General features: G+C 42.5%; 1 protein-coding gene across 3 annotated transcripts in view; it reads left to right on the top strand.

The window, feature by feature from the left end:
- The first annotated feature begins 1,072 nt into the window (after nucleotides 1-1,072).
- Nucleotides 1,073-27,018, top strand: part of KAT7 (lysine acetyltransferase 7) — a 41,432-nt gene continuing 15,486 nt past the window's right edge. For 2 of the 3 annotated variants that reach the window (XM_058445139.1, XM_032163291.2), the window contains exons 1-7: nucleotides 1,073-1,244; nucleotides 4,300-4,447; nucleotides 9,187-9,363; nucleotides 10,755-10,994; nucleotides 17,835-17,917; nucleotides 21,548-21,637; nucleotides 24,570-24,668. In XM_058445139.1, coding sequence (XP_058301122.1) covers nucleotides 1,230-1,244; nucleotides 4,300-4,447; nucleotides 9,187-9,363; nucleotides 10,755-10,994; nucleotides 17,835-17,917; nucleotides 21,548-21,637; nucleotides 24,570-24,668 — 852 coding nt within the window. In that variant the 5' untranslated portion in view covers nucleotides 1,073-1,229. The remainder of the gene's footprint in view (nucleotides 1,245-4,299; nucleotides 4,448-9,186; nucleotides 9,364-10,754; nucleotides 10,995-17,834; nucleotides 17,918-21,547; nucleotides 21,638-24,569; nucleotides 24,669-27,018) is intronic. The other variant, XM_032163292.2, reaches the window with a different exon arrangement.

Below are 27,018 nucleotides of genomic sequence, written 5' to 3'. Positions count from 1 at the left end.
AATGACTGAGCGTGCCTCAGTCGCAATTGGTCAAGACTTGGTCCTCTCAAGGCCTTTCCTCCGGAGAGGTTAAATCCTCAACGCCTGCTCTCCACTTTCCAGCCTTTTCTTAAGGCGCTTCTTTCAGCCTAGTATCTGTGACCAACTTCTCCTTCCTAGGCCCTCTCATTATTATTTAAATGTCCATTCTTTTGGGGGCTTCAGCTTCGCTAAAAACATTCCTTCCTTTTCCTCCGCCTGGTAACTCTCTGCTCAAGCATCTGGATTCCAGAGGTCATTTGAGCTAAATAGGGTTCAAAGCTTTTCTGACTCTGGTACTGCATTCCCCACTTTCAAATCACATTTTTCACCCCAGGGCCCCCAGTGGTCTCAAACCCAAACACAGTGCTGGAAGGAAGTGGGTGCTCGCCACAGAGCTAAATTGGGAATTCTTTGAGCTGCAGCTTCTGGAGAATGGTTTTGCCTCCTCCCCGCGACATCAACTAACTCACTTGCTGTTAACTAAGGGCAAGGACAATGTCTCCTCTACCAGACAGGAAACTTGATGGCGGACGCTATCCTTTAGTTCCTTTTTCAATTCCCCATTCCCACCCCTTCGAGACCAGGATAGTTATTAAAATACAAAGTTTCTTTTACAAAACATTCCTCCGCAACTTTGAGTTTATATAACAAACGGAAACGTCCTTTAAACAATCAGGCTACGAAGGGGTTAAATCTAATCTCAGCAACCTGATGGATTCTGGGGGGTTTCCTTCCTCGACTCTAGAAATTAAAACGACCGGAAAGGGAAATTTTGCCCAAGGTAAAGATGAGAACCGTTTACATCAACTGTCAGGCTTCTGCCCCAAACAAGAATGGCTACCCACGCCCACAAACAGAGCCACTCACGTAACTAAAAATGGTTGGCTCCGGGTTCCACCACTGGCGTCACTTTCTGCCCAACTTCAAAATGGCGCCCACTAGCTTCACCAAAAGTATCGAACCTCCCAGCACCCTCTCTGGCCCGTAACGTCAGGTGACGCGAGACCCAGCCGGAAGTGAAGGAAAAAGCGCTTCAGCCCGCGGCGCCTGCGCAGAACGCTCCAGACGCTGAGAGGCAGGAGGCACTAGGGATCGTCCGCAGGATTGGGACTGCTACAGAGGCCGCCACGGAGCCCGCCGGAGCCACCGTTCCTGCTGCTGCTGCCGCCGCTGCCCGAATCGGAACCGTCGGGCCGCAGCCGCCGGCAATGCCGCGAAGGAAGGTGAGAAACGGGAGAGGAGGGATGGTGGGTTTCTAAGGACAGTCGATTGAGCACCGTGACGCAGTTGGCCACGCCTCACAATGCTTGGGTCCCAACTTCCCGCTCCCCCGAACCTGGTTCAGCCACCCTCTCTTCTGTCCATACCCAACAGAAAAATGTGGGCCCTACCCTGGCCTCGGCCTATGCTTGCAACTATTCCCGCCCTCTGCTTGCCTGGATCGGAGGCGTTCTTATTAATTGGTCGCTGAAACGTCTGGAAGCATATTGATTGGCTGGTGACGCCGCCTGTTTGGGCTCAACGGTCACCTCCCCGCGTGCGGGGGCGGTGTCTGGGCCCGGCCCCAGCGCTCTCCCACTGGCTGGAGAGAACGATCCCTCCTCTTCTGATTGGTCGGGGTTGGCAGTCTGTCCTGTGGGGGCGCGGCTTAGGCGGACCTCGATTGGGTGGCCCGAATCCCCGCCCTTCCGAGCGGTGACGCTGATAGGTGCAGAGGCGGGGTTTTGGAGGCCTCGTTACCTTCCAGGTGAGGGGCACAACAAAGCAGAAGACTGGGTGGTGGGAAGCGAGCGCCCACTCCCAGGGGATCCCTCTCAGGCCAGTTGCCTCCAAGCCGTAATCTTTCCTTATTTGCTAGTTCGACAGCGCCTAGAAAATGCAGTTGGTAAAAACCAAAAACTTGTAGAATTAGAAGGCACTTAGAAGATCACCCAGGAATGGCCCCCGTTCTTTCTTCTTACAGTTGAACTAACGGAGGTCCATGGAGTGCCGCAAGCCACTCAGGCAGTGGCAGATCCAGAATATGGAACAAATCTAACTCAATTCAACAAATGTCTGTTGATTACTTTCTGCGCGGTGGTTGCTGAGGATTCAGAAATTAATTAGATGTGATCTCTGGCTTAAGGGTATCACAGCCCGATAGGAGAAAACAGACGTGAATAATCTTAGAAGGATCTAGTAAGTTCTCATCTTGGAGGTGTATACAAAGTGTTACAGGAAGGAAGTGAAGGAGCAGTTAAGTCTGCCCTGGAGTACAATGGGAGGTATATTGGTAAAAGCCACAGAGAAGAGCTGAGTTCCAGGATCAAGTCAGGAAGGAACAAGTCTCACGTCAAGGCTTTAAATATCTAGGTAATTAGACTATAATGGTGACTTTTAAGATTCCCCCTTCATTTTAGCCGTTTTCTGTGATTCTTGCTCATTTCCTGGCAGGTTACCCTTAAGATATTTGGAAAACTGGGTGGTATTCTTGCTCCTATCAATAGAAATCTTTCTCTTCACGGAGGCTTTTCAGGTTGAAAATGTACACTTTTTAATGTCTACTAAAATGACCTCAGCTGGTGGGTGGTATGTATATGTTTTTTGTTTGTTTGTTTGTTTTTGAGACGAGGTTTTGCTCTTGTTGCCCAGGTCGGAGTGCCATGGCGTGATCTTGGCTCACTGCAACCTTCGCCTCCCGGTTCAAGCGATTCTCCTGCCTCAGTCTCCCTAGTAGCTGGGATTACAGACTGATTCCATGACGCCCAGCTAATTTTTGCATGTTTAGTAGAGACGGGGTTTCACCATGTTGGTCAGGCTGGTTTCGAACTCCTGACCTCAGGTGATCCACCCGCCTCGGCCTCCCAAAGTACTGGGATTACAGGCACGACCCACCATGCCCGGCCAGTGCTATGTATGTTAAGGCTCACCAAATGCAGGAATAATATTGGTGCCTTGAAATAGGGCCACAGTCCTCTTTCTTAATTTCCCAAATACCAGGAGTTTCTTGAAAATGTCCATTTTTTTAGTAACCTGTTTGGTGGCAAACCTGTCTTAATCTGTCCTGAGGCTACTTACGGTTTTTGTGTGTCTCATTTAGTGTGACTGTTTATATTTTTTGCTGCAGAAATATTGTTATGTTTTGTTATTGTGTGGTATTTGCAGGATACATGCAAAGTACTCCCTTCTAAAAATCCAAGACAATTACAAATTCTAAACACAACTGGCCCTCAGGGTTTTGAATAAAGAATTGGGACTTACAGTGTGAATCTTTGTATTGTTTTTAGCAAATATTTTTTCCTTTCTGGTTTTGTAAAGGGTATAGTGTTAGTGCATAATTGATAAAAGTTATCTTTATGGCTAAGAAAGGACTCCTCAGGAGGATAATAATTGACAAATACTTGTTCATTGAAAAGATGGTTTTGAAAACAACTGTTTTTGAATACCCATGAGTCTTCATGTGCAAGCTGCCTTTTTGGAAGATAGATGGCTTTCATGTGGAGAAACTTCAAGGATAGATGGCATATGCACTAACAATTTTCATCTTTTTCTGCTTAAATTCTTTTGGGATTAGAGTTGTGGTCCATGATATTTTGAGATAGTATATGGTTTTTAAAAAATGTGATAGCTTTTCATGGAGACGTTGAACAAAAGCTACTCTAAGTTAAATGAGGTCCAGCACCAACGATTTTCTCACTACAGTGGACTTTTTTTGTGATATTGATCTCCAAATGGTCTTGGTTCATACTTAGTGCTAATACAGTAAGAATTAATTCTCTTCATGGCCAGGTGTGGTGGCTCATGTCTGTAATCCCAGCACTTTGGGAGGCCAAGGCGGGTGGATCACCTGAGGTCAGGTGTTCAAGACCAGCCTGGCCAACATAGCGAAACCCCGTCTCTACTAAAAATACAAAAATTAGCTGGGCGTGGTGGCAGGCACCTGTAGTCCCAGCTACTCGGGAGGCTGAGGCAGGAGAATCACTTGAACCCGGGAGGTGGAGGTTGCAGTGAGCCATGATTGCGCCCTTGCACTCCAGCCTGGGCAACGAGAGCGAATGAAACGGAAGCTCTTCATTTATTTAACAAAAGTCCCTTATTTGTAGGTTGTTCCATTTAAGTGTTCTAAATAAAGTGAAGTTGCCTGGGGCGGGGGGGTGGGAGGATGGGAAATGCTTGTAGAATCCTTATTTAGGTTTGAACTTGGGGTTTTCAGTGTTACAACTTGTTTTATTTTCAATGTTAATGCAAACTCTCAGACCAAATGCTTCTGTGCTAATATCTGGATCTATGGTATTACAGAGGAATGCAGGCAGCAGTTCAGATGGAACCGAAGATTCCGATTTTTCTACAGATCTCGAGCACACAGACAGTTCAGAAAGTGATGGCACATCCCGACGATCTGCTCGAGTCACCCGCTCCTCAGCCAGGCTAAGCCAGAGTTCTCAAGGTAAAAAAATCTTCATTTTTCCTTACCACTCCTCACATCTGGCTGACTGGCCCATCACGTTATTTTCCTAGTTAATGTGGAAACTGGTCCCTTGGCTTGGTGTAGATGACAGTGCACCAGATGATTGGTAAAATGTAGAGTGAATGCAGAGTTTTCAGTTCTTTAACAATGCTTCTGTTGCGGGCTACTATCCAATTTGTAGACCCAAAGGAACTGCAGATGGTATAATGGATAGAGACACACGTATGTCTTGAGTCATTTGTTTGTTTGTTTGTTTTTTTAGATCGCAGTGTCTCCATCAGTAAAATGGGAATGTTATCCCTTCACTTTCTATTTGAATGTTTTAGGCTTAGGGACTTGAAGTCCAGGTGGTATCTGACTTACGGTGGTTTGATTTATTTTTTTTTTAACTTTACTGTGGTGCTGAAGCAATATGCATTCAGTGGAAACTTTTAGAATTTTGAATTTCGGCCTTTTCCTGGGCTAGCGATATGTGGCCCAAATATTTTCTCGTGTTGCTGAGCGGTGGCAATGAGCCATAACTCCAGTCAGTGAGCCGTAACTCCCAGTCAGCCATTTGATCATGAGGGTAAACCAGTACTCTTCAGTGTACTGTCTTTAATAAATTGTATGCAATATTCAACACTTTATTAAAAATAGGCTTTGTGTTAGATGATTGTGCACAATTGTAGGCTAATGTAAGTGGTTTGAGCCTATTTAAAGTAGGCTAGGCTAAGCTATGATGCTCGGTAGGTTAGGTGTATAGTGCTTTTTTTATTTTCTGGAGACAGGGTCTTGTGCTCTGTTGCACAGGTTGGAGTGCAGTGGTGTGATCTTGGCTCACTGCAGCCTTGACCTCCTTGGCTCAAGTGATCCTCCCACCTCAGCCTCCTGAGTAGCTGGGACTACAGGTGCACACCACCATGCCTAGCTAGTTTTCTTTGTTTTTTGTAGAGACGAGGTCTTATTGTGTTGTCCAGGCTGGTCTCAAACTCCTGGACTCAAGCAGTCCTTCCACCTTGGCCTCCCAAAGTACTGGGGTTACAGATGTGAGCCACCACGTTCAGCCTGTAAATGCATTTTTAACTTATAATACTTTCAACTTATGATGGTTTTATTGAGACTTAACCGCATTATAAGTCAAGGAGCATCTGTAGTCTCTTGGACTTATTACTGGCAGAGGCCCAGTACTTCTAAAACCATGTTTAATTCTGGAATGTAATCCAATAAACACTTGATAGATATTAATAGTTGTACCAAAATATCAGTGTGGAAATATGGAATTTTGCTTTGGTAATAAAGAATTGAGAATCTTGGGGCTGGAAGGTAGTTTGAAGTATCTCTAGTGCATTTAGGCATCTGGGATTAGATTTGGAGGGTACCCTTGACCCCTCCTGGCTCTGGTGTGGTATTCCCTGAAGAGGAAAGAAGGTTGCAGCTAATACAGAAAGCTAATGATCAATAGGTGATAATAGATTAAGGGAAAAAAACTTTAACATGTTTTGAGCACTTCAACAGTGTTGCATTGGTTAATTTTTTTTTTATTTTTTTATTATTTATTTATTTATTTATTTATTTTTATTTTTTTTTTTTTGAGATGGAGTCTCGCTCTGTCACCAGGCGGAGTGCAGTGGCATGATCTTGGCTCACTGCAACTTCCGCCTCCTGGGTTCAAACAATTCTCCTGCCTCAGCCTGCAAGTAGCTGGGACTACAGGTGCACACTACCATGCCCAGCTAATTTTTGTATTTTTAGTAGAGATGGGGTTTCACCATGTTGGCCAGGATAGTCTCAATCTCTTGACCTCATGGTCTGCCCGCCTCGGCCTCTTAAAGTGCTTGGATTATAGGCGTGAGCCATCACGCCCTGCGGCTTTGGTCACTTTTATATGAGTATGTTGCACAATGAGAGAAAAACCGTCAGTTTTTCAAGCAAGAAAGTGGGAATATCCTCTTTAACAACTGTTCCTAACTTTATTTTTGAATTTAGGATTTCAGCTAAAGTATTGCTATTGTCTCTTGATTTCTTAAGCTTTAAATTTTTACCACAATGAGACTATGGATAAATAGCTACTATAACTCAAGCAGTATGTTATGTACTAGGAACCATGATAGAAAAATCATAGTTCCTGTCCTCAAGGATCTTACAGTTCAGTGCAAGATACAGATATGAAAATTGATCATGGGAATACATTATGGCAAGGGCTGTGAGAGGGGTTTGCATAGAGTACTACAGAAGCCCAGAGGTAGGACAGCCAACTTAGGGCAGCACTCCCACAACGATGAAGTCTTTTGTTGTTGTTGAGACAGAATCTCGCTCTGTCGCCCAGGCTGGAGTGCAGTGGCGTGATCTTGGTTCACTGCAGCTTCCGCCTCCTGGGTTCAAGGAATTCTCCTGTCCCAGCCTCCCAAGTAGCTGGGATTACAGGCGAGCACCACTATACCTGGCTATTTTTTGTATTTTTAGTAGAGACAGGGTTTTGCTGTGTTGTTCAGGCTCGTCTTAAACTCCTGATCTCAAGTGATCTGTCTGCCTCGGCCTCTCAAAGTGCTGGGATTACAGGCGTGAGCCGCCGTGCCCAGCTGCACACTGACGTCTTAAAGGCTCTGATAGGAATTTACAAGTTGAAAGATGGGAATATGTCATTCTCAGCAGATGGAACAGCATATGCTAAGGAAAAGACATAATGTTCGTAGAAAGTATAATTGACCATGCCCTAGACACCTGAAAACTAAATATTCAAAACAGCTAGGAAATGCGTAAGCGCTAGGTCTCTTTCTAGTTATCATACCTCATGACCACAGAGTTGCACAACTCCAGGGGTACCATTTACAATGTCAGCAATGTAAGGTGGTCCTCCCTAGAGCAAAATGTAGATCATATTGTGAAAGGAGGCCCCTTGGAGATGTACAAATTGATAACCTTGCTCTGTGCTAACTTTTCTCACCCGAAAGTTTGGAAAATTTCAGTTTTCTTCTTTGGAGAATCTATAAGATTTCTTCAGATTTTTTGTTTTTAAAATACATGTTGAAGGGTGCAGCCGTGAGAGAGTGAGGCTGGCACCGCGCCCTGGCCTGTGCTTCCCACCCTCTGGAAAAAAAATTAATTAATTAAAATAAAATATACTTTAGAGAGGATTTTGAATGTTCTCACCACAAAGAAATGACAAGTGTTTGAGATATGGATATGCTAATTATTTTGATTTCATCATTGCACAATGTATACGTCTATCAGAACATCATAGTATACTCTATAAATATGTACACTTATATGTCAATTAAAACAAAACTAAGACTGCTAGGGGCTTACGCGGAGGGAGTTGAGCCAGTGTCACCACGGTAGTGGTGTTGGAGAGCGAGCAGTTCCTGACGGAGCTGACCAGACTTTTCCAGAAGTGCCGGACATCGGGCAACATCTATATCACCTTGAAGAAGTATGGTGGTCGAACCAAACCCATTCCAAAGAAAGGTTCTGTGGAGGGCTTTAAGCCCTCAGACAAGTGTCTGTTAAGAGCCATCGATGGGAAAAAGAAGGTCAGCACTGTGGTGAGCTCCAAGCAAGTGAATAAGTTTCAGATGGCTTATTCAAATCTACTGAGTGTGCTACTAACATGGATGGGCTGAAGAAAAGGGACAAAAAGAACAAAAGTAAGAAGACCAAAGCAGCAGCACAGTAAAGGGCACAAATTTCCTGCTTTCACCAATTAACCACTAAATTGTTATTTTTTCCTTTGGTTTTTACTTTTGGCCACATGGTTTCTGTTTCCCCTACACTAGGTGTTTTCACAGAAGATGTAGGGTCCTTTTGCAAAGAATAAGTTGCAGTGTTTATAGGGTAGTTGTGGTAAGAATCTAGTTTATTTTACATTTGGCTAATTGGTCTGTAATGCATGGTTATATACTCCTGGATTATAGATTAAAAGTCTCTGTAGTCATCTCTGTGAAGAGCAAGCTATGATTAAACATGTCTCTTCATAAAAAAAACACACACCCAAACTAAAACATATCTACATATATTTTAAAAAATGCTTTAATTTCAGCTTTGAATTTCCTTCATTTCCTTTGTCATCAGGTTGGAGATATAAAAGGGCTGCTGAGTGCCTCAGAATAGGTTTTTCCATCCAAAAAACTTAAAATGCTGCATTCCTGCTTTACATTTATGAATCTATTATGATTGTGTCAGAGAGGGTAATAAGAGAAAAAAATCGGCCCCTTAAGAAAGGAAATCGTTTTGTTTGTTGTTATATCTTTGGTAATAGAATATCTGTTTTATGGTGGGTTAGAAAAAGGGAAGAATGAGAGGATGCAGTTAATATTTATAAAGCAGTCTGTACCACGGATCATGTTAAGTGCTTCACATGCATTATCTCAGCTATTCCTCACCACAGTGTTATGAGGAATGTGCTACTAGTATTTTCCTTTTGAATAGGTCAGGAAACAGGCTTGGAGAAAACAACTTGCCCAAGATGCCACAGCTAGTTGGTATGGTGGAGTGGAGTTGAATCAAGTTCAGTCCTAATTCCAGAACCTAAACTTATTAATGCTGTACTACATTACATCTGTATACCTGAGCTAGGCTTTTTTGCTTATATTTTATTTAATTAAATAGATATTTTAAGGATTTGTTGGATTTTGTGAAATATGAAGAGGAGGAGGAGCGACATTCTAATAAATTATATGGATAGGAAGTAAAACAGATTTCCATCTTTTTTCTTTATTTTCTTTTAAAATTGGGATCAGATTCCAGTCCTGTTCGAAATTTGCAGTCTTTTGGCACTGAGGAGCCTGCTTACTCTACCAGAAGAGTGACCCGTAGTCAGCAGCAGCCTACCCCAGTGACACCGAAAAAATACCCTCTTCGGCAGACTCGTTCATCTGGCTCAGAAACTGAGCAAGTGGTTGATTTTTCAGATAGAGGTGAGTGGGTATGGTATGACTTAGACCTATTACAGAGCATCTGGGTGAAATTCTTTTTAAGGAGGGCTTGGGGCCACTGCAGGTAGATGCCTAATACTTCAGCTAGATGAATGCTGTTTGCTTGCTTCCTTTCTTATATCTCTTTTTTTTGAGACGGAGTCTTGCTGTATTGCCCAGGCCGGAGTGCAGTGGTGTAATCTTGGCTCACTGCAAGCTCCGCCTCCCGGGTTCACACCATTCTCCTGCCTCAGCCTCCTGAGTAGCTGGGACTATAGGCACCCGCCACCACGCCAGGCTAATTTTTTCTGTTTTTAGTAGAGACGGGGTTTCACTGTGTTAGCCAGGATGGTCTCGATCTCCTGACCTCGTGATCCACCTGCCTCGGCCTCCCAAAGTGCTGGGATTACAGGTGTGAGCCACTGCGCCTGGCCTCCTTTCTTATATCTTGCTGAGGACAGTTTGATAACAGAATATTCTCAAGGTCCAGAGTAACTGGAGTATATTAAATCGGACCTGTAATAGGAAAAAGAGACTGGGCCCTTCTTAACCACAGATGAAAAGGGCTTGAAGCAGACTTTTCTTATAGCCATACTTCTCAGTCCATTTATCTCCAAATTTCTTAATGCAGAGGTTACAGACTGGTGAACTACTTCTAGCTGTCCGCATGGTTGGTTGGTTTGCTTGCACAGTGTTTAAAATTTTTTAAATTTGTTGCTAGTATTTGAAAACACAGTGATTTTATATAAAAAACCTGGATTAATAGTTTATTTTAAACAATGAAAAGATCTGGGAACACTGGGTGGCCAATCACCCATAGTAATAATTGGCTGGAGTTGAATAGTAGTTGTCCCCTTTAGATGGACAATGAGCTGTCTATTTGGCCTTGCTGAGCCCCTGTAGGCATTTGGTTTGCAATTCCTGATTTAGAGTCTGGAATTTCAAGATTGAATTGTTAGACTATAAACAGGCTCACTCAAGAGTCTAAGTCCATTCACATCTTACACCAAGCCTGTTCAGTGTCATCCAGAAAGACAATCACTGTCACTTATCTTCTGTCCTGTGTATCTCCTGGAAGGGAAGTGGGATAGTAATGTTTTAAAGACGTATTTCCATCCAGTTTTGATTATCCATGATTAGCAACTCAGGAGAAATACAGATAGGTGTAATAGATGAAGTACAAATTTAATTTTAATCAGAATTTAAAGTTGCACAAAATGGATGGTGTAGAAGTGCCTCTTCATTTTCCATTTAGCCGTCTAGCAGATGAGTAGCTGAAAGTTACTGGTTAAATCATAGAAAAAGAATCTGGGAAGCCCATAAACTCTTCTGAATAGTAAACTTCTAAATAAATGAACCCCACTCATAACTTCTACCAATTGCTTTTGCTTTAGAAACTAAAAATACAGCTGATCATGATGAGTCACCGCCTCGAACTCCAACTGGAAACGCACCTTCTTCTGAGTCTGACATAGACATCTCCAGCCCCAATGTGTCTCACGATGAGAGCATTGCCAAGGACATGTCCCTGAAGGACTCAGGCAGTGATCTCTCTCATCGCCCCAAGCGCCGTCGCTTCCATGAAAGCTACAACTTCAATATGAAGTGTCCTACACCAGGCTGTAACTCTCTAGGTCAGTGTGCCCCAGCTTCATGACATCCTTTGTTCTGTGGTTCTCTCTCCCAGGATTATCCAGAAATGTTTTGTGTTCTGTTGAGATTTAGCTTCTTAGGCTCTTCAGTGGTCATGTGCTGAGTGATAATGAGTTGCTCACTTGAATAAAAGCATTTCTCTTCTTGGCCGATGGTCCATATAATAGATCTGGTTGTAAGGAAATTTACTATGATGAGCCATTCAGTTTATCTAGAGCTTTTCCCAGTGAAAAATTCCCTCATTTTCCTAGCAAAAGCAAAAAAGACTGTCTCCAAATATCTTACTGCATGGCACATAGCTGGTACTCAGTGAGGTCTAGTTAAGGATAAGGTAGTGCAGAATAGTGGTTGCACGGCCATAGCTGTTAAGGAAATGAGAAAAACATTTGCTGTCAAGAGGCTGTGAAATTAGGAGTACATATGAGACCCTGGCCTTCTGTAACTTTAGTAGCTTTAGGTCTCTTGCTTTGTGTACTTAGTAAGTATAAACAAGATAAAATATTTCTTCTGTGATAAATAAGTATCTTATTATTTTCTTATGAGTTTTACCCCTTAGTGAATTACTTTAGAGATTCTTGTGGTTTGAACCTTATTTGTGCACCTTCAGTGAGCTGAGGTGCAAATATTGGGCTTAAGGTTTTGTCTAGAGTTGGAAGATGCTGATTGGGAGGTAAGGGGCCTTTCACTACTGGGTCTACTTCTCGAATTCACCCTTTGCATGTGGCTATCGAGTTTGAAAAACTGTAGAACAGAGTAAGTTGCTGCTTGGCAGGCCAACAGTACACTTTCTGTGTGTTTTGTTTGTTTGTTTGTTTGTTTGTTTGTTTTTGAAACGGAGTCTCGCTCTGTTGCCCAGGCCGGAGTGCAGTGGTGTGATCTCGGCTCACTGCAGCCTCCGCCTCTCAGGTTCAAGCGATTCTCCTGCTTCAACCTCCTGAGTAGCTGGGATTACAGACGCCCACAACCACACCTGACTTTTGTATTTTTAGTAGAGATGGGGTTTCGCCATGTTGGTCAGGCTGGTCTCAAACTCCTGACCTCGTGATCTGCGCGCTTTGGCCTCACAGAGTGCTGGGATTACAGGCATGAGCCTTTTGTTTGTTTTTATAGAGAGTCAGGGGTCTCACTTTGTTGCCCAGGCAGGGGTGCAGTGGCATAATCATAGCTCACTGCAGCCTCAACTCCTAGGCTCAAGTGATCCTCCCATCTCAGCCTCCCAAGTAGCTGGGACTACAGGCACGTGCCTTTCAAGCTTGGCTTTTTTTTTTTTTCCTATTTTTTAGGGATGAGGTTTTTGCTGTGTTGTTCAGGTTGGTCTTCAACTCCTGGGCTCAAGCGATCCTCCCCACTTAGCCTGCTGAGTAGCTGGGACTACAAGCATGAGCCACCATGCCCAGTGGTTTTCTGTAGTGTTTAATTAATTTGGATTGTTTCCTGGCCCTTTTTTTTTTTTTTTTTTTTTGAGACTGAGTCTCGCTCTGTCCCCTAGGCTGGAGTGCAGTGGCGCGATCTCGCCTCATTGCAAGCTCTGCCTCCTGGGTTCACACCATTCTCCTGCCTCAGCCTCCTGAGTAGCTGGGACTACAGGCGCCTGCCACCATGCCCAGCTAATTTTTTGTATTTTTAGTAAAGACGGGGTTTCACCATGTTAGCCAGGATGGTCTCGATCTCCTGACTTTGTGATCTGCCCGCCTCGGCCTCCCACAGTGCTGGGATTACAGGCGTGAGCCACCGCACCTGGCCATTTCCTGGTCTTACAGCAGTTTCTCAGATAATTTCAAACCATCAAAATGAATAAATACAGCAAAGTTGTCTTGAACTCCATACCAGTTGTCACTCAGAGAAGAGAATTGTTTCAGGCCTGCATTGATTTCCTTGGAATAAATAATGAGAAAAACTAAGAAAGACAATATATTACACTAGTATATGATATGATGGCTAATGTGCTTTAAGAGTTTAAGGGGATCTACTTGCCATGCAGCAAGAAAAGGAATTTTCCTCTGCTTCTGCTTGTTACTAACCATGCATTGCTAAATTGTTAATTTTATGTACTATATTTGGTCATTCATGCAGCAAATATGTACTGAATATTGGTCATGTGCCAGATACTGTTTTAAGTTATGAGGATGTAGCTATGAACAAGTCGAAGTCTCTGCCCTCATGGAGCTTATAGTCTAGCTGAGGAAGGCAAATAGATAGACGTATAATATATCAACTGGAGATAAATGCTGTGAAGGAAAATGAAACTGGGAGTACTGAGGATAGGATATTGTGTGTGTATATACATACATATGTATATGTGACATATATATGTAGTTGGCTAGGAAAAGCTGCTCTGATATGGTCACATTGAGCGGAGACTTGCTGTTGGAATATTTGAGAATAAGCATTATGGGTAAGGAGAACAGCAAGTGCTCTGGGCAAGAGAATAGTTAACCAGTTTGAGGAACACTTAGAGGCCAATATACCTGGGGCAGAATGACCAGAATGGAGAGGAGGAGATAGGTCAGAATGGGGCCTGATTGTGTTATTTATGCCCAGGAGTTAACCTCTTAATGGGGTAGACCATAGGGTAAATAAAAAATATGTTGTATTAGAGGAAAGTTTACTTGTATTTGTTTATTTATTTATTTTTGAGACAGAGTCTCACTCTATAATTACCAGGCTAGAGTACAGTGGCGTGATCACTCACTGCAACTTCCGCCTCCCAGGCTCGAGCGATTCTCGTGCGTCAGCCGCCTGAGTAGCTGGGGATTACAGGCATGTGCCACCACGCCTGGCTAATTTTTTGTACTTTTTAGTAGAGACAGGGTTTTGCCATGTTGGCTAGGCTGGTCTCAGACTCTTGGGCTCAAGTGAAAAAGTTTACTTTGACTTTGGTTTTAATGTATTGGAACTTTGAAAAATATGAACCTGAGCTTCCAAAGTATCCTTTTTTTTTTTGAGGGAGAGTCTCACTCTGTCACCTAGGCTGGAGTGCAGTGGTGCGATCTTACCTCACTGCAACCTCCGCCTCCCAGGCTTAATTCATCCTCCAACCTCAGCCTCTCAAGTAGCTGGGACTACAGGCACGTGCCACCATGCCCAGCTAATATTTGTATTTATTGTACAGACAGAGTTTCACCATGTTGCCCAGGCTGGTCTTGAACTCCTGGACTCAAGGGACCCTCCCACCTCAGCCTCCCAAGGTGTTGGGATTACAGGCGTGAGCCACTGCACTGGGCCCCAAAATATTCTTGACCCTAGTCTATTCCTTAAGAGTTTTATGTACTTGTGAAAAATTAAAACTCTATAGGAAAGTTTGAAGTGCATTAAGTAAAAATTTCCCTTCACTCATACCCCCAGAACTGTGCCACAGATACAAAACTTCTGTTTGCAGTTTTCTATGAATGCTTCCAAGAAGTTTTTCTACATATATAAGCACACATATATGTACATATATTTCCTTTTTGTGATTATTCATAAAACGGAAAATAGGATACATTTGTTGGTTGTACATCTTGGATATTTGTATTTAGAGGTTTGTCTTTTTAAAAGATGCAGAGAATTTCATTATATTGATAGTTTATAAATTATTTAAATTGTCTCTGACATTTAGATTCTCATTTTTAGCTTTTTTGAACAATATGGTAATGGGTAGCCTTGTATGTACATATTTTGGTGTCTTTCTAGCAAATCCGTAGGATAAATTCAGAGCAGTGGAATTTTTAGGTCAATAGATCAGTTGTTCCTTTTTTATTGTAGATAATAGATTGGTTTTAATTAACATATAAAAGAAAACATGCCCTGAATAAATTACTAAGAAGTATGGATATGCCTGGGTGCAGTGGCTCATGCATGTAATCCCAGCACTTTGGGAAGCCGAGGTGGGCAGATCACCTGAGGTCAGGAGTTTGAGACCAGCCTGGCCAACATGGTGAAACCCCGTCTCTATTAAAAATACAAAATTAGCCAGGCGTGGTGGCGGCGCTTGTAATCCCAGCTACTCGGGAGGCTGAAGCAGGAGAATTGCTTGAACCTGGGAGGTGGAGGTTGCAGTGGGCTAAGATCGGCCATTGCACTCCAGCCTGGGCAACAAGAGTGAAACTCCATCTCAAAAAAAAAAATAAGACGTATGGATACATAGTATCTGAAAAGCAAGTCTTGCAATAGTAGTGACATTACTTTTTTTTTTTTTTTTTTTTTTTTTGAGACAGCCTGTCACCTAGGCTGGAGTATGGTGGTGTGACCATGACTCACTGCAGCCTTGACTTCCTGGGCTTAAGTGATCCTGCCACCTCAAGCCTTCTGAGTAGCCAGGACTACGGGCATGGACTACCGTGCCTGGCTAATTATTTTTATTTTTGTAGAAATGGAGTCTCACTATGTGCCCAGGCTGGCCTCAAGCTCTTGGAATCACATAGTCCTCCTGTGTTGGCCTCCCAAAGTGCTGGGATTACAGGTATGAGCCACTGAGCCCAGCTGATGCTACATTGTACGTATGGTATTTGATCAGTGAGAATGGTTTTTCATGTCCAAGATAATTTTGCGGACCTCTAAAATTGCATTTGTTTTTTTTTTTTTCTGAGATGAAATCTTGCTCTGTTGCCCAGGCTGGAGTGCAACGATGCGATCTTGGCTCACTACAGCCTCTGCCTCCCGGGTTCAAGCCATTCTCCTGCCTCAGCCTCCCGAGTAGCTGGGATTATAGTAGGTGGATTATAGGCATGCACCACCATGCTGGTCTAATTTTTATATTTTTTTAAGTAGAGACAGAGTTTCACCATGCTGGCCAGGCTGACCTCAGGTGATCTACCCGCCTTGGCCTCCCAGAGTGCTGGGATTACAGGTGTGAGCCACGGTGCCTGGCCCTAAAATTGCGTTTTTATTTATTTATTTATTTTATTTATTTTTGAGGTGGAGTCTCGCTCTGTCGCCCAGGCTGGAGTGCAGTGGTGCAATCTCGGCTCACTGTAAGCTCCGCCTCCTGGGTTCACACCATTCTCCAGCCTCAGCCTCCCGAGTAGCTGGGACTACAGGTGCCCGCCACCATGCCCGGCTAATTTCTTGTATTTTTAGTAGAGACGGGGTTTCACCGTGTTAGCCAGGATGGTCTTGATCTCCTGACCTCGTGATCCACCTGCCTCGGCCTCCCAAAGTGCTGGGATTACAAGCGTGAGCCACTGTGCCCGGCCTAAAATTGCATTTTTAATAATACAGTCCCGGAGAAATGATGGCCTGAATGTCCTAAAATCACCGATTCACCAGTACTTGGACTGTTTTTTCCTTTTAAAGTTTATTCTATAAATTATGTTGTGTAAGCTTTAAACTCCACTTTCTTCTTTACCCCAAATTAAATGTCTTTTTTTTTTGTTTATGGAAGATGAAGATTTTTGTAGACTTGCTATTCAGGTTAGCTAACTTTTTATCTCATTAGCATTGTCCTACAACCCCTTTCAATCTTAGGTGTTTTATAAAACTTTTGGTTGAAGAGAAAGATATTAAAAGGAAATAATATTCAATTCCCTGTGTGTTTTCAAAAAAACCAAATGAAAAATAGATGAATGGGCCGGGCACGGTGGCTCACGCCTGTAATCCCAGCACTTTGGGAGGCCGAGGCGGGCGGATCACGACGTCAGGAGATCGAGACCATCCTGGCTAACATGGTGAAACCCCGTCTCTACTAAAAATACAAAAAATTAGCCGGTCATAGTGGCAGGCGCGTGTAGTCCCAGCTACTCAGAAGGCTGAGGCAGGAGAATGGCGTGAACCCAGGAGGCAGAGCTTGCAGTGAGCCGAGATCGCATCACTGCACTCCAGTCTGGGCAACAGAGTGAGACTCCGTCTCAAAAAAAAAAAAACAAAAAAAAGAAAAATACATGAATGAAGAGATACCTATTTAAGTAAAACAAGCTTTCGTGTTTTGTTATTCCTAACGTTTTTCCGTCTTCAGAAGGCCTTGTGTTACTGCCTGTTTTGGGCGTGGTGGCTCATGCCTGTAATCCTAGCACTTTGGGAGGTGGAGGCAGGAAGATTGCTTGAGCCCAGGAGTTCAAGACCAGCCTGGGCAACACTGAGACCCGTTTCTACAAAAAATTTTAAAATGGGCCCAGCATGATGTTGTGAGCCTGTAGTCCCAGCTACTTGGGAGGCTGAAGTGGGAGGATCACTTGAGTCCAGGAGTTCAAGGCTGCTTTGAGCCGTGGTTGCACCACTGCATTCCAGCCTAGGTGACATAAAAAATTTTTTAAAAGTAAAAAAATCTGATTATAGAAGAATCCTAAATCTTTAAGCAAAACTCAGTTCTCCCTCCAAAAAATAAGTTTTTAATCTGGTTTAAAGTTATGTAAGTATGTTTACTTACATGATAGAAAAGGCCGCTTCTCCAGTTTTCATAAATTTAAGTATTGAAAGGGGTTAAATTCAGGTTGGATAGCACTGCACAGTAGAAAGAAAAGTACGCTTAATATACATATAACCTGATTAATTTGGTATAGGAGAGTTACATTCCACCAAAAGAAAGTGTTCCTGTTCATAGTCTTGTGCTTTAATTACACATGTTGACTTCGTAACATTTTGAGATTTGAGAAGTCTAAGAGCAGAAAGAATTATAGTTTATATTGATCATACATAAGCATGTTCAAAGATTGCCAGATCCATCCTGTGGAAGAAAAGAATGAGTGCAAGTTATAGCCCTACCAGCCTTACCTTTGGTGGATTCAGTCTGATCAGACATATATTTGATAAAAATGATGTAGTGAAAAAACAGGTTTGTCTTAGAGAAACATACTACTTTTAAGCGTGTCTTCTTTCTTGAGATTAAGTTTTCCCTCCTTTAACAGGACACCTTACAGGAAAACATGAGCGACATTTCTCCATCTCAGGATGCCCACTCTATCATAACCTCTCAGCTGACGAATGCAAGGTAATTGTGGTCTCATTTATTCAGCACATGCTTATTGAGTGCTTACTGTTTGCCAGGCACTTTGCTAAACACTGGGGATACAGTGGCCAGTAAGATGGGTAGGGTCCTTGTTCTTAACATTGTAGTGGAGGAAACATAAAAAACAATGTGCTTTTTAAGAAAAAACTAGTTAAACAGACAAAAGAATTGTAATATGTAATGAGTGCTTTGAAAGAAATTAACAAGGAGATTATGAAACATTTGGAACATCAGCCACTGGTGCATTGATATTTTCTATTGAAAATTGGCTTCGAAGACTGCTAAGGACTTATTCCACTAAGGAATAATTTGCATAAATGTGTGATCTTAATATTTATGCATTTGGTTCTCTTCTCATAAATCTATGATGTCATTTTGCTTTTAAAAACTTTTCATAATACTTGTCCCTTTTTCTGTCCATTTCTGTGAAATACTTTTTGTTACTCTCAGTCACACCTACTCTTGGCTAATTTGTCTTTTAAATTCTTGAAACATAGCTCCTAAATAACCTTTGGGATTTTGAGATAATGTATTTAAGTAGAAGCTCAGATCCTATTTGTGTGTTCTTGTGTGGGTTGCTGTTCCCAAGGATGGAACCAAAGATCTAATTATGGGGAAGCAAGAGTGGAAAATGTTATTAATTAAATGGATTGCTTGAGTAGTATTGGACAGGTTATCTAAGCTGGTTAGACCAAAGTATTGTTTTTGTTGTTACTTTGCTAATGACACCAGGGTCACAGGTTTATTCCTGTCTGAGCCAATTTCATTGTGAGGAAAATTAGATTCCCTAGCTAACATTAATTTTCCTCGATTCAGAATTTGTTCTCTTATTTACAGGTAGACCGCAGGGGTGAAAGTTTCTTTTGTGTGGTTAGTCTTTCAGCAAAGTAGTGTACTTTCCGTGCTTATATGGATTTTAAGGTCAATGACCTACTCTTATTTTTCTTCATTCCAAATCTTTTTATAAGTGGCAGTTCCTTCTGCTCTGTGTAAAAGTAAGTTGTAGATCTTCCCATTGTCTTCCCATTATTGTGGGACTAAATCAAAACAGAAAAAGCTGTGCCCACATCTATGTCAGAAGCAGGAAAGGCTTCAGGTACCTCTTTCTCAGAAAATAACTGCGATCCCTGCTTTTTGAGAGTTGTTCTCTACCACTTGTCTCTAAATATAATGATCTGATACTATGGATGGTTTTACATAACAATCTTCCTGAGATGTCTTTTGCTTTTGAAATTGTTAGTTTGTAGCAACATGACCATGTTATGTTAAGCAGTTTATTTTAGAAAAAGAAAAATTTCAGTTTGGTGAAGAAAATTTTGACAAAAGGAAAACATTTCTATCTTGAATTTATCCTCCTGGTTCTCTCTTTGCAAGGGGCATTAGGCGCAGAATAATCCATCTTTACTACTGGAACATGTGCATGGAGGATCAGGAGAATTTCTGAGATGATATATTTTGATTACATTTAGAACCCTAAGTGGAAAGATTAGACAAATTCCCCACTTTTATTAACAGCTCTAGTGTTTTTGAAGAACCTGCATATACATAATTGCTCTTGAGTTTCCCAGAACACCGTTGCGATCAGTGATGTTACATTTGTATTCGGTCATATATTTCTGTAGCTGCATGTGCCAAATCTGAGGATTCAGTGAATAAAAGACTGCATTTAAGGAGCTCATGTTCTCATAAGGGGAGGCAACATAAGCCTTCAAATTAATAAGTAAATAATTTGGTGCAGTGATAAATATTGTGAGAAAAAAAGACGAATGATATAGAGAGAGTCTGTTTCAGGGGTGAGGGCAGGGATAGCACTGCTTTTCCCAGAATGGTCCTGGAAGACCTTCCTGAGGAGATGGCATTTGATCTGGGACGTGGATGATGGCAAAGAAGCAGTTGTGTAAAGCTCTAGAAGAAAAGATATCTAAGTAGAAGCAACAGCAAGTGCAGAGGCCATGAGGCGTGGCTAAACTGATGGGTTTGAGAGGCTGAATGAAAGTAGGCCATGTATGGCTGGATCCAGATCATAAAGGACCTTGTGGACCTTGGCACAGGAGTATATTTTTGTTCTGATAGAATGAGAAGCATTTGGGGGGCTTTAACAAAGGCATGATAGGATTTCAGGCACACTTTTTAAAACTGAAGACTTGTTAACGTGGAGAATGGAGTGTGGGGGCAAGAGTTGATGCAGGGTATAGGGTGCTTGGGAGACTGCCTGGAAGTTCAGGCAGTAGTTGGTGGACTGGACTAGCGTTGTATCGGCAGCAATTCTAAGACTGGGTTGGATTCAGGATATGTTTTAGAGGGGAGCAACCCGTTAGGCTTGCTGATTGACTTGATTTGAGGTGTGAGAAAAGAGAAGAATCTAGGGTAACATTCAAGTTGTTGATTGGATCAGCTATTTAGACAGTATTGCCATTTATTAATACTGGGAAGATTTGGGGTAGAGCAGATTTGTGGAGAAATGCCAGTCGTTCTGTTTTGACCATTCTGAGTTTTAGTGGTGAAGTGGAATAAGCAGTTGGATATCAGTTCCCAATTCCCAGATTATGAAACAGAAACTGTTGAGAGCTGATGTGATTTGTCTGAGGTCATGTAACTACAGAGTTAAGTTTCCCTGGAGACTTGAACCCAGGTTTTCTTTTTTTTTTTGAGACAGTCTCGCTCTGTCACCCAGGCTGGAGTGCATTGGTGCAATCTCAGCTCACTGCAATCTCAGCCTCCTAGATTCAAGCAATTCTCATGCCTCAGCCTCTTAAGTAGCTGGGATTACAGGTATGCGCCACCATGCCTGGCTAGTTTTGTATTTTTAGTAGAGGCGGGGTTTCACCATGTTGCCCAGGCTGGTCTTGAACTCCTGGCCTCAAGTGATCTGCCCACCTTGGCTTCCCAAAGTGCTGGGATTACAGATGTGAGGCACTGCATGTGGCCAAGCCCAGGTTTTCTTTCTTTCTTTTTTTTTTTTTTAGACAGAGTCTCGCTCTGTTGTCCAGGCTGGAGTGCAGTGGTGCGATCTCGGCTCACTGCAACTTCTGCCTCCTGGGTTCAAGCAATTCTGCTGCCTCAGCCTCCCGAGTAGCTGGGATCACAGGCGCCTGCCACCACGCCCGGCTAATTTTTTGTATTTTTAATAGAGATGGGGTTTCACCATGTTGGCTAGGCTGGTCTCTAACTCCTGACCTTAGCTGATCTGCCCGCCTCAGCCTCCCAAAGTGCTGGGATTACAGGCGTGAGGCACCACACCCAGCCCAAACCCAGGTTTTCTAATGTTTTCTTTGTATTTCCATACTCTATTCTTGTACTTCCTCATGCTTTTTTTTTATTTATTGTACTTTGGGAAGAGTCCAGGCTCAGAGTCATCAGACATGATTAAAACCTTAGTGATCCCATCATTTAGCTGTGATCATTTCAACTTTTCTGATCCTGTTATTGGCTGAGAAGGCAGAATGTGAAGCTTGCCATATCTCTTTCTTGTAGAGATTGTGACAATAAGTGTGAAGACCCTTTGAAAGTAAAATGCAACATAAATCCAAGGCATTATCATTGTATTCTTATGCTTTAAGTAAACGTAGTCTTAGAAGCAGGTGGATTTATTGACGTTGTTGATGGTTGCAGGTGAGAGCACAGAGCCGGGATAAGCAGATAGAAGAAAGGATGCTGTCTCACAGGCAAGATGACAACAACAGGCATGCAACCAGGCACCAGGTATGGGCCTTGTTAAAGCGCTGGCCATTCATAGTTTGAGGTCCGTTTCTTGGATCTCTTCTGTAATTGTCTTCAGGCATGTCTATGCCTCATTTCCTGTGGTATGTCTTCCAGATGTAAACTTAGAATCATGTTTGTTTTTCAAGCAGTAAATTTTCATAAAACAAATACTTCTACCTCATGAATGAAGGAATCATGCTATCTACAGTAGTAGTAGTAGTAGTAGTAGTAGTAGTAGTAGTAGTAGTAGTAGTAGTAGTAGCAGTAGTAGTAGTAGTAGATAATTCTGATTATTTGAAAGATTACACTTGCTGCTTCATTTCCTCACTTTGCATCCTTTAAGACTATTGTAGCTTGCTTTCAGACCTCTCCACTCTGCTAGCACCTTTCCAAGGCCACCAGTGACTTTTCCCCAGCATTTGACACTTGCTGACTGTGTTATTTTTCTTCTACTTATCTCTTCCCTTGGTTTGTAGGGAGCATCCTGGCTTGGTCCTAATCCTCCTCCTGCCTCTCTGAACATTCCTGCCACATTGGTTCACTTAATTCCTTGTTCTTCCCTGAATGCCTTTGGTCTTCACTCTTCCTGTTTTCCTGCCTGGAACGCTATACCTGTACCAAGAAGAGATGGTATTTTCTTTCAAGGCCCGTGCAGTTCTCAGCTGTTGCAGGAATTTTTCCCAAATTCTCTCCCACCGTTAAGGAATTTCTTCCTTATGTATTCCCATTATAGCGCTCTCAAAATGTTAGCCTTTGTGACATATTATATTTTGTTCATCATTTAGGTGTCTGTTTTTGCAGTTAGATTATAGGTGGATAGCAGAGATATATGGTGATGAGGAAGAAGTTTGGCTTTGGAGCCAAACAGATGTGAATTTGAATACTGATTATTTAACTCTAGCTATATTGTCCTGGGCAGGTCAACTAACCTATTTCTTTGTTAATAAGAAGAGGTGAATAATACCTACCTGGCAGGGAAGTCAGCTAAATTATGTATGTAAAGTACCTATACCCAGTGCTTGGCAGGTAAAAAGCACTCCATAAGTGGTAACTACACTTTTCTTCTTTGTCTATCTTGGGTTTAATTTAATTTAATTTAATTAATTTATTTATTTTTTAGACAGTTTCACTCTTTTTGCCCCGGCTGGAGTGCAGTGGTGTGATCTCAGCTCACTGCAACCTCCATCTCCTGGGTTCAAGTGATTCTCTTGCCTCAGTATCCCAAGTAGCTAGGATTACAGGGGCACACCACCACGCCCAGCTAATTTTTGTATTTTTAGTAGAGACGGGGTTTCACCATGTTGGCCAGGCTGGTCTTTTTTTTTTTTTTTGAGACGGAGTCTTGCCGTCGCCCAGGCTGGAGTGCAGTGGCGCGATTTTGGCTCACTGCAGGCTCCGTCCCCCGGGATTCACGCCATTCTCCTGCCTCAGCCTCCCGAGTAGCTGGGACTACAGGCGCCCGCCACCTTGCCCGGCTAATTTTTTTTTTGTATTTTTAGTAGAGACGGGGTTTCACCGTGTTAGCCAGGATGGTCTCAATCTCCTCTCCTGACCTCGTGATCCGCCCGCCTCGGCCTCCCAAAGTGCTGGGATTACAGGCGTGAGCCACCGCGCCTGGCCCAGGCTGGTCTTAAACTCCTGACATCCAGTAATCCACTCGCCTTGGCCTCCCAAAGTGCTGGGCTTATAGGCATGAGCCACTGTGCCCAACCTTGGGTGTTATTCTTATTCAGTTTTTCTATTTAAATTAATATATATAAATGAATTTTTATACCACTGTTGATCAGATCAATAAGCATTAATTGGAAAACAGTAAGCATTCTATAAATGATTAGTTGAAATGATCTTAATTTTATTCTTGTTGCTTTGGTGGAGACGTCTATCCTTAGTTTATGTTAATAGTAAAATAAGTTTGTATTCCCGAACCTATATTTAACTGGCAGTAAAGGTGGTGGGGTGATGAGAACCTGATCTGGAATTTTTAAATTGCATATTCATGAAAAAATTAGCTGGGCGTGGTGGTGTACACCTGTAGTCCCAGTTATATGGAAGACTGAGGCAGGAGGATGGCTTGAGCACAGGAGGTAGAGGTTGCAGTGAGCCATGATCATGCCGCTGCATTTCAGCCTAGGCGACGGAGTGAGACCCTGCCTCAAAAATAATACAAATGAATAAAATAAAATTGCCATATCATTTGCAGTGTGGCTAGAAAATTTCTGGCATTTTTTTTTTTTTTTTTGAGACGGAGTCTTTCTCTGTCCCCCAGGCTGGAGTGCAGTGGCGCGATCTCGGCTCACCGCAACCTCCACCTCCTGGGTTCACGCCATTCTCCTGCCTCAGCCTCCCGAGTAGCTGGGAATACAGGCGCCCACCAACACGCCCGGCTAATTTTTTGTGTTTTTAGTAGAGACGGGGTTTCACCGTGTTAGCCAGGATGGTCTCGATCTCCTGACCTCGTGATCCGCCCGCCTCAGCCTCCCAAAGTGCTGGGATTACAGGCTTGAGCCACCGCGCCCGGCTTCTGGCATTTTTTTCTGTAAAATTTTTTAAATGTTTTGGTACCTTCTCTTTTTTTTTGTTTTTGTGACAGAGTCTCGCTCTGTCTCCCAGGCTGGAGTGCAGTGGCCTGACTGGCTCACTGCAACCCCTGCCTCCCAGGTTCAGGTGATTCTCCCGCCTCAGCCTCCCGAGTAGCTGGGATTACAGGCGTGCACCACCATGCCTGGCTAATTTTTGTATTTTTAGTAGAGATGAGGATTCACCATGTTGTCCAGGCTGGTCTTGAACTCCTGATCTCAGGTGGTCTGCCTGCCTTGGCCTCCCGAAGTGCTGAGATTACAGGCGTGAGCCACTGTGCTGGGCCTTGGCACTTTCATTTTGAAGTTTAGCTTTATGAGGAGTTTTCTCTCAGTTTTCTCCTTTTTCCTTTTAGGCACCAACGGAGAGGCAGCTTCGATATAAGGAAAAAGTGGCTGAACTCAGGAAGAAAAGAAATTCTGGACTGAGCAAAGAACAGAAAGAGAAATATATGGTGAGGGAAAGTTAAATATTTAATGAGCATGAACTCCTGCTATCATATTTGATTCCTTTTGCTTTCTGAGCTTCTGCCTTTCAGATTTGCCATTTAGTATTCTCTACATGTGAATACCAAGTGACTCTTCTATGGCGCTTAGAGTTTATTTCATCCCCCAAAACTGAGTTGTTGAGAGTGGAAACAGGAGGTCTTGGGAAAATGAAATACAGTTAGAATTTAAATTTTAAAAAATTTGATCCTCTAGTTGTTCATAAATTTTACTTTCATCTTAAAGGGTTAAATTTACCCGCTAGAACACATGCCATGGCACTGGAAACGTCTGTATGAATAAAAATATTCAAGCTTAATAGTAGTCTGCTTATTTTAATGGAAAAATAGATTTCCTCCATGATTAAAAGGTATTAATTGGGTGAATATTCTATAATAGATCTTCTTGTAGTATTTTAACATTTTTTTCTAACTTTAGAAGTAATGTACATTTGTAAGAGAATTTAGAGTGATTAAGCAAAGTATATGGAAGAAAACAAATCCTACTATCTAAAAATAGCTGCAGTTAGTGTTTTTGGATATATCCTAGCTTTTTCACAATCTCTTATTTACATAATTACCTTCTTACTGTATGTAGCACTTTGAATTCTGCCTTTTCACTTAAACATCTTTTTTTTTTTTTGAGACAGTCGGCCAGGCTGGAGTGCAGTGGCACAATCTCGGCTCACTACAACCTCTGCCTCCTGGACTCAAGTAACTCTCCTGCCTCAGCCTCCCGAGTAGCTAGAATTACAGACATGTGCCACCATGCCCAGCTAATTTTTGTATTTTTAGTAGAGATGGGGTTTCACCATGTTGGCCAGGCTGGTCTCGAACTCCTGACCTCAGGTAATCTGCCCACCTCGGCCTCCCAAAGTGTTGGGATTACAGGCGTGAGCCACCATGCCCGGCCTTAAACATCTTTTTTTAGGAAAATATTTTATTATAAATGTATTAATACATGCTTACTACTGAAAATACCAAAAATATAGAGAAGAAACATTCCAATAAAAAAAATTGACCTTCAAGATACAAACCACTGCTTAACATTTTGATGTGTGTTCTTTCACAGTCTTTTTTTCTTTTTTTTTTTTTTTTTTTTGAGACAGAGTCTCGCTCTGTCACCCAGGCTGGAGTGCAGTGGTGCGATCTCCGCTCACTGTAACCTCCGCCTCCCGGGTTCAAGCAGTTCTCTGCCTCAGCCTCCCACGTAGCTGGGATTACAGGCACCCACCACCACACCTAGCTAATTTTTGTATTTTTAGTAGAGATGGGATTTCACCATGTTGGCCAGGCTGGTCTTGAACTCCTGACCTCGTGATCCACCCGCCTCGGCCTCCCAAAGTGCTGGGATTATAGGCATGAGCCACTGCACCCGGCCTTTTTTTTTTTTTTTTTTAAATATTTATTTATTTTAAATTTTAGATAAGGGTATACATGTGCAGGTCTGTTGCATAGATCTATTGTGTGATGCTAAGATTTAGGCTTCTAATGATCTTATCCTGTCACCCAAGTAGTGAACATAGTGATAGGTAGTTTTTCGACCCTTGTCCGCCTCCCCACTTTTGGAATCCTCAGTGTTTATTGTTCCCTTCTTTGTGTCCCTCTGTACCCAGTGGTTAGCTCCCACTTATAAGTGAGAACATGCTGTGTTTGGTTTTCTGTTTTTGTGTTAATTTGCTTAAGATAATGGCCTCCAGTTGCATCCATGTTTCTGCAAAGGACATGATTTCATTCTTTTTTATGGCTGCTCTTTTAGATTTTTTCTGACATTTTAGTTTTTTTCATAGAATTGGAATGTTTTCTTATTTAGCCATTAAGATAGATTCTTAAATGTAGGGGATGTGAATACTTAGTCAGAGCATGGCTTCACTAAGACAAAAATATGCCAGACTATGTATAGTTGACCCTTTGTATCCATGGATTTTGTTCCTGGGGATTCAACCAACCACGGATCGGAAATACTCGGGGAAAAAAATGTGTGTTTGTACTGAACGTGTGCAGACTTTCTTGTCATTATTTCTGAAATAGTAGTGTTAACAGGTATTTACATGGCATTGACATCACATTATAAGTAATCTGGAGATGATTTAAACTATACTGCTGGATGTGCCCAGGTTATATGCAAATATGACATCATTTACATAAGAGACTGGAGCATCCATTGATTTTGTTATATGCAGGGAGGTTGGGGGGGCATTCCTGGAACTGGTCCCCCAGGGATATCAAGAGATGACTGTATTTACTTTTTTTTTTTTTTCTTTGAGGCAGAGTTTTTGAGACAGAGTCTTACTGTGTCACCCAGGCTGGAGTGCAGCAG

Source organism: Hylobates moloch, unplaced genomic scaffold (genome assembly GCF_009828535.3).
Source record: "Hylobates moloch isolate HMO894 unplaced genomic scaffold, HMol_V3 SCAFFOLD_10, whole genome shotgun sequence".
Classification (NCBI taxonomy): Eukaryota; Metazoa; Chordata; class Mammalia; order Primates; family Hylobatidae; genus Hylobates; species Hylobates moloch.
Note: the sequence above shows the minus strand (reverse complement) of the source record. Positions and strands in the feature narration are given on the sequence as shown.